The sequence below is a fragment of the Echinops telfairi genome, unplaced genomic scaffold (genome assembly GCF_000313985.2).
Source record: "Echinops telfairi isolate 266 unplaced genomic scaffold, ASM31398v2 ScPeMD7_40;HRSCAF=151, whole genome shotgun sequence".
Taxonomy (NCBI): Eukaryota; Metazoa; Chordata; class Mammalia; order Afrosoricida; family Tenrecidae; genus Echinops; species Echinops telfairi.
The window spans coordinates 1-6,784 of NW_022103938.1; the positions used below are offsets into that span (position 1 = coordinate 1).

General features: G+C 38.5%; 1 protein-coding gene and 1 pseudogene across 1 annotated transcript; one reads left to right on the forward strand and one right to left on the reverse strand.

The window, feature by feature from the left end:
* Positions 1-321: 321 nt before the first annotated feature.
* Positions 322-1,151, reverse strand: LOC101648237 (annotated as a pseudogene).
* Positions 1,152-4,488: 3,337 nt separating this feature from the next.
* Positions 4,489-6,027, forward strand: LOC101648548 (GMP synthase [glutamine-hydrolyzing]). The gene has a single exon (XM_004717428.3). The coding sequence runs from the start codon at positions 4,489-4,491 to the stop codon at positions 6,025-6,027; it is 1,539 nt and encodes a 512-aa protein (XP_004717485.1).
* The last annotated feature ends 757 nt before the right edge of the window (positions 6,028-6,784 follow it).

Genomic DNA, 6,784 nt, shown 5'->3' on the forward strand with positions numbered 1-6,784 from the left:
CAAAACAAACAAAAAATTTAAATATCCATACTTTGACTTCTTTATTATTTTTAGTGAATAAGTTTGAAGAGAGCCTTTTAGTTTACAACACGAGGTAAAAAGAAAATCATTTCTCTTTAACCAATAATTCACAGAATTTTAGTAATTTTAGATTTCAAGGATGTGGGATTGCATTTCTCAAGGTCAGGGATCAAGTAAACAGGTTTAAACTTCTTACCAACATAATAATAGTCACCAGCTCTCTAATTAGTTACATTAAGTTTCTTCAAAGGCAGGTATTATCATTGTTGCTGTTGTCTTTAGACTTGAAGTGCTGCCATTTCAATCAATAGCCTCTAATTCTACTTCAAAATAAGTTTTGCATTTGGTGGAATTTTGGCATCAGGCTGCCCTTTCTTTCCATAAACCCATTCTGGTTCAGTCTCTAGTCGAGCATTTTCCCCCTTTACTCATAGTCCATCCTCTGGTAATTTTGCTAACTCTAATCTTAAAGTTTAAAAGCTTGGCATTAAAAAATAACAGTAATAAATAAATAAACTTGGCATTTTTTTCTTTTTGGCAATTGTTTAAATAATAGTATCAAAAAGAGTCCCATCCTGTAGTGTTCTTGTAGACCAGGGGTTCTCAACCTTCCTAATGCTGCAACCCTTTAATATAGTTCCTCATGTTGTGATGACCCCCCAACTGTAAAATTATTTTCGTTGCCACTTCATACTGTAATTCTGCTACTGTTATGAATCAGGTGATCCTGTGAAATGGTCTTTCAACCCCCAACGGGGTCATGACCCACAGGTTGAGAATCACTGCTGTAGACGACCCACGATGCACAACATCACCTTTTTTGGGAAAGTTGGTTTTATCTCTTTTTTTATGGACAGATTTTGTATATTTTGGTGAACTCTCTTTAAGAGTCTCTTCAGACTTATTTTCCTTGGGTCTGTCATCAGTAACTTTCCAATTTTTCACCTGCTCACACACTTTATTTATGCGTTTGGCATCTTTGAGATGCTTAGCTTCAAAAAGATGGTTCTAGGCTGTAACCAAAGATCCTTGGTAGCTATTTTAGCCACATTTTTTATATTTCCTAATAGTTTATGTTCTGCAAGAAACGAATGTGAACCCTGATCCTGCAGAAACTTGATGATGTCCATACTTCTTTACCCACAGTTTCCAATCTTACAAAATACTGTCATAGTACATACAGATGGTTACTACAGCATTTTATGTCATAAGAAAAATTTGGGAAGAACTTAAATGTCTGAGAGGAAATAGATTTTTTTAAAGTAGTATCTACAACTTTACCTTGCATTACTACTTCCCCCTATTTACCAGTTCCAAACAGCCACGCTGATAATATGCTCCTTTGCCTCCAATACTTCTTTCACTCACAGCTAGGATATTCCCCTAAATCTCAGCTTCAATAGCACTGAAAAGGCCTTCCTTTGCAATCCTTCTAAAACAGGTCCCTCTCTGCTACTTTCTATTCCAAATGCTTAACGTTTCCTTCAGTCCCTAGTTAGATGCCTATTATAGAGTAGGCTTCCAATATTTATCAAATGAGTTAATGGTCTAGCCACATAATTTTAAAATATATAGCTATATATATTGTCTTAACATGTGTCCAGGTATATATTTCTTCATAGTGTGTTTCAGAAATAGTAGTTAATCCTCATTATTCACAGATTCTGTATTTGGGATTTTTTCCCCCCACTTGCTAACATGTATCACTCTAAAATCCATACTTGTGGTGCTGTCATGGTCACCTGCAGATATGTGCTGTGGAGTCGGTTCCAACCCTTAGCGACTCTGTATAACAGAAGGAAATACCACCTGTGCTGTCCTCACGATTTTTATGTTTGAGCCCAATGTTGCAGCAACCATGCCAGTCCTCTCCTTCACTGCCCCTCTACTTTACCCAGCACAATGTCCTCCTCCAGGGACTGGTCCCTCCTGATCACGTGTCCAAAGTCCGTGAGATGAAGTCTCTCCATCCTTGTTTCTAAGAAGCATTGGTTGTACTTCTTCCAAGACAGATTGGTTTGTTCTTTTGACAGACCATGATACTTCTAGTATTCTTCACCAGCACCATAATTCTACACAACCTTTCTTCCTTGGTCTTCCATATTCAATGTCTAACTTTCATATGCATCATGCATAGTGGCAAAAAATTTGAGATGAGGGGGAACGTGTAAAAGGGAGCTGATGTTAAGGAATTCAAGAAGGAAGAGAATGTTTTGAAACATTGGTAGCAATTATACAATGCTGCTTTATGTGATTGAGCTATGGAACAATATATCTGTATTAGCTCTCAATAAAATGGTTTTGGAAAAAAATAAAAATATTTTAAAAATTTGACTCGTCTGACGCACATCATCTTAGCTGAGGTCAAGTAGGCCTTATTTCACATCTCATATTGTAAACAAGTGTACTTTTTATCGTCTATTTAGTGCCAATCCTGTGTGTGTGTGGCTTTTCTTGGTGATTTATGTATATAAAATAGCCCCCAAGTAGGATAGTCAAGTGCTATTCAGGTTTCCTAAGTATAAGAAGGTTGTGATATACCTTAAAAAGTGAACATGTACATCTTTTTCTCACCAACTGTCTCATCACCTGACATTTCACAGTTGTAACAACTTTTATGAGGGAGCTTAAGACCACTGAGGGGGAAGACGTCTATGATAAAATGAAGATGACTTCAAAGAGAAATAGATATTTAAGATTCATTGAGGAAGGAGAGTCAACAAAAAGAGGAATTAAAAGAGAACTTGAAGAATAAAGATTGTTGAGTCATTAACTCATTAAGAAGTTGGGACTCATTAATAGTTTAATTGATAAGCAAAGGTTGAATTGGATAATAGTCAAGAAGGTTACTGGCTTTGCAATTAGGTTACAGGTGTCTTTTGCAAAGGAAGTTTCTGTAAAGAGGTTAATAGGTGCAGTGAAATAAAAGGAATATGTTTGAACCTTTAAGAGCCTAGAGAGGTGAGTGAGAGTCAGATCATTTTTAATTTTTTTAGAAATAGCTTTATTAGGGGGACAGATCTTTTTTTTATATATATAACTGTGAAGAATGCCTTGCATATTTGAAGACTTAGTATAAGCCAACTCTGGGAAGGAATACATTTGCTAAACTTGGTGAAGAATGGTTGTAAAAGCAGAAATGGAAGGTAATCAAGCGGCCATCAAGCTCAGAAGCAACAAAGCCCACATGGAAGAAGCACACCAGCCTATGCAACCATGAGGTGTCGAAGGGATCAGGTGTGAGGCATCATCAGAACAAAAAATCTTACCATAGTGAATGATGGGGGGAGTGCGGAGTGGAGATCCAAAGCCCATTAGTAGGCCACTGGAGATCCCCTTGCAGAGGGGTCTCAGGGAGGAGATGAGCCAGTCAGGGTGCGATGTAACAATGATGAGAAATACAATCTTCCTCTAGTTCCTAAATGTTTCCTCCCCGCTCCCACTACCATGACTCGAATTCTATCTTGCAAGTCTGGCCAGACCAGAGGAGGTACACTGGTACAGATAGGAACTGAAAATACAGGGAATCCAGGACAGATGAGCCCTATAGGACCAGTGGTGTGAGTGGCAAAACAGGGAGGGTAAAGGGAGAGTGGGTAGGAAAGAGGGAACCGATTACATGGAACTATGTGTGACTTTCTCCCTGGGGGACAGACAACCGAAAAGTGGGTGAAGGGAGACGTCGGACAGGGCAAGATATGACAAAATACCCACTTATAAACTATCAAGGGCTCATGAGGGAGGGGGGAGCGGGGAGGGAGGGGAAAAATGAGGACCTAATGTCGGGGGTTTAAGTGGAGAGAAAATGTTTTGAGAAACGATGTACAAATGCGCTTTACACAATTGATGTGTGTATGGATTGTGATGAGAGTTGTATGAGCCCCTAATAAAATGTTTAAAAAAAAAAAAAAGCAGAAATGACTTAAAGGGGGCTAAAGGCCATAACTACCAGATTGGAAACCTAAGGGAAAGAAGATAAGGAAGGCAGAATACTTTTTCTTTAATTATGACCAGTACTCTTACTCTCAATACAGCTAAGACAAACCTGGAATTTTGTGGCAAGACTTTCCAAAGACTAGGAGATAAAGAATGTTAAGAGCAGTTTTATATATATATATATATTTTAATATATTTATTTTTTAACAAAGTATTTTACTATGGATTTTTCTCCCTGAGAAGATTTAGAGACTAACTTTACCTCTTGTGGTTTTGTCATTACTGTGTTGTTAGATGCCATCAAATTGGTTCACAGAACAACTTTTATGGAAGAGGAAAGGAGCAAATGATAAAATGAGAATAGGGTCAATGATTAATTGGTATCTAAGATCCATTGAGGAGGGAGATAGCATTACCCAAACTTGTGCCACTCTCACATCGGTTACTATGTTTGAGCTGATGGTTTTATCCTGTGTCAATTCATCGTGGTCAGGCCTGCCTGGTTTTGGTTGACCATCTACTTGACCAAGCATGAAATTATATGGCGCACAGTTCCATCCTGAAGTTGGCCTTACAGAAAATGGGAAAGTAATACTGAAGAATTTCCTCTATGATATAGCTGGGTGCAGTGGGACCTTTACTGTGCAGAACAGAGAACTGGAATGTATTCGAGAGATCAAAGAGAAAGTAGGCACATCAAAAGTTTTGGTTTTACTCAGTGGTGGAGTAGACTCAACAGTTTGTACAGCTTTGTTGAATCGTGCTTTGAACCAAGATCAGGTTATTGCTGTGCACATTGATAATGGCTTTATGAGAAAACGAGAAAGCCAGTCTGTAGAAGAAGCCCTCAAAAAGCTTGGAATTCATGTCAAAGTGATAAATGCTGCTCACTCTTTCTACAATGGAACAACTACTCTACCAATATCAGATGAAGATAGAACCCCACGAAAAAGGATTAGCAAAACATTAAATATGACTACAAGTCCTGAAGAGAAAAGAAAAATCATTGGGGATACATTTGTTAAGATTGCCAATGAAGTAATTGGAGAAATGAACCTGAAGCCTGAGGAAGTTTTTCTTGCTCAAGGTACTTTACGGCCTGATCTGATTGAAAGCGCATCCCTTGTTGCAAGTGGCAAAGCTGAACTCATTAAAACCCATCACAACGACACAGAGCTCGTCAGAAAGTTGAGAGAAGAGGGTAAAGTAATAGAACCCCTGAAAGATTTTCATAAAGATGAAGTAAGAATTTTAGGCAGAGAACTTGGACTTCCAGAAGAATTCGTTTCGAGGCATCCATTTCCAGGTCCTGGCCTGGCAATCAGAGTAATATGTGCTGAAGAACCTTATATTTGTAAGGATTTTCCTGAAACCAACAATATTTTGAAAATCGTAGCTGATTTTTCTGCAAGTGTTAAAAAGCCACATACACTGTTACAAAGAGTCAAAGCCTGTACAACCGAAGAGCATCAGGAGAAGCTGATGCAAATTACGAGTCTGCATTCACTGAATGCCTTCTTACTGCCAATTAAAACTGTAGGTGTGCAGGGTGACTGTCGTTCCTACAGTTATGTGTGTGGAATCTCCAGTAAAGAAGAGCCTAACTGGGAGTCTTTGATTTTCCTGGCGAGGCTTATACCTCGTATGTGTCACAACATTAACAGAGTTGTTTATATATTTGGTCCACCAGTTAAAGAACCTCCCACAGATGTTACTCCTACTTTCTTGACAACAGGTGTGCTTAGTACTTTACGACAAGCTGATTTTGAGGCCCATAACATTCTCCAGGAGTCTGGCTATGCTGGGAAAATCAGCCAGATGCCCGTGATTTTGACACCATTACATTTTGATCGGGATCCACTCCAGAAGCAGCCTTCATGCCAGAGATCTGTGGTTATTCGAACCTTTATCACTAGTGACTTCATGACTGGGATACCTGCGACACCTGGCAGTGAGATCCCCGTAGAGGTCGTGTTGAAGATGGTCACTGAGATTAAGAAGATACCTGGTATTTCTCGAATTATATATGACTTAACATCAAAGCCCCCAGGAACTACTGAGTGGGAGTAATAAATTTCTTCCTTTTGCAGGAACTGCTCTCTTCTGATAACATGTTCAAAGTATGTGAGACAAAGTTTCAACATCCTCCCAAGTACATTCTGATTATACTTCTTCCAAGACAGATTTTTTTTCATTTTTCTGGAAGCTCCTAGTATATTCAATATTATTTAGCAATGCCATAATTTAAATACATCAATTTGTCTTGGCCTCCCTTTATTTATTGTCCAGCTTTTGCATGCTTATGAAGTGACTGAACATGCCATGGCTTGGGTCAGGCCCACCTTAATCCTCCAAGAACAAAGACAACTTTGTTCTCTGGTACTTTAAAAGAGATCTTTTGCAACAGATTTTCCCAGTACATTGTTTGATTTCTTAATTACTGCTTTTATGGCTATTGATTATGGGTGCAACTAAAAAGAAATCCTTGAAAATTCCAATATTTTCTCTATTTACCATAAGGTGGTTCAGTTGTGAGGATCTAGTGTTCAATATTCATCAAGTCCTCTTGGCTTTCAGCAAGCACAATTATGTCATCTGAATATTGCAGATTGTTACTGAGTCTTTCTTTAAACCTTATGCCATGTTCTTCTTCATATAGTCTACTTAGGAAGTCTTCAAATATATCCATGCTTAAAATCCAAGTTAATAAGGTCTAGTGTCCGTGTATACAACGGGGTACCTGCAAAAAACTGGAATTGTGCTAACGGAGTGAGTAGACCTTTCATAGTACACATTTTTCCCCACTAGGTGATCATTAACATCGAGC

What these genes read in the sequence shown, in the direction of transcription:
- LOC101648548 (XM_004717428.3), top strand. Translation starts at nt 4,489, where the DNA reads ATGAAATTATATGGCGCACAGTTCCATCCTGAAGTTGGCCTTACAGAA.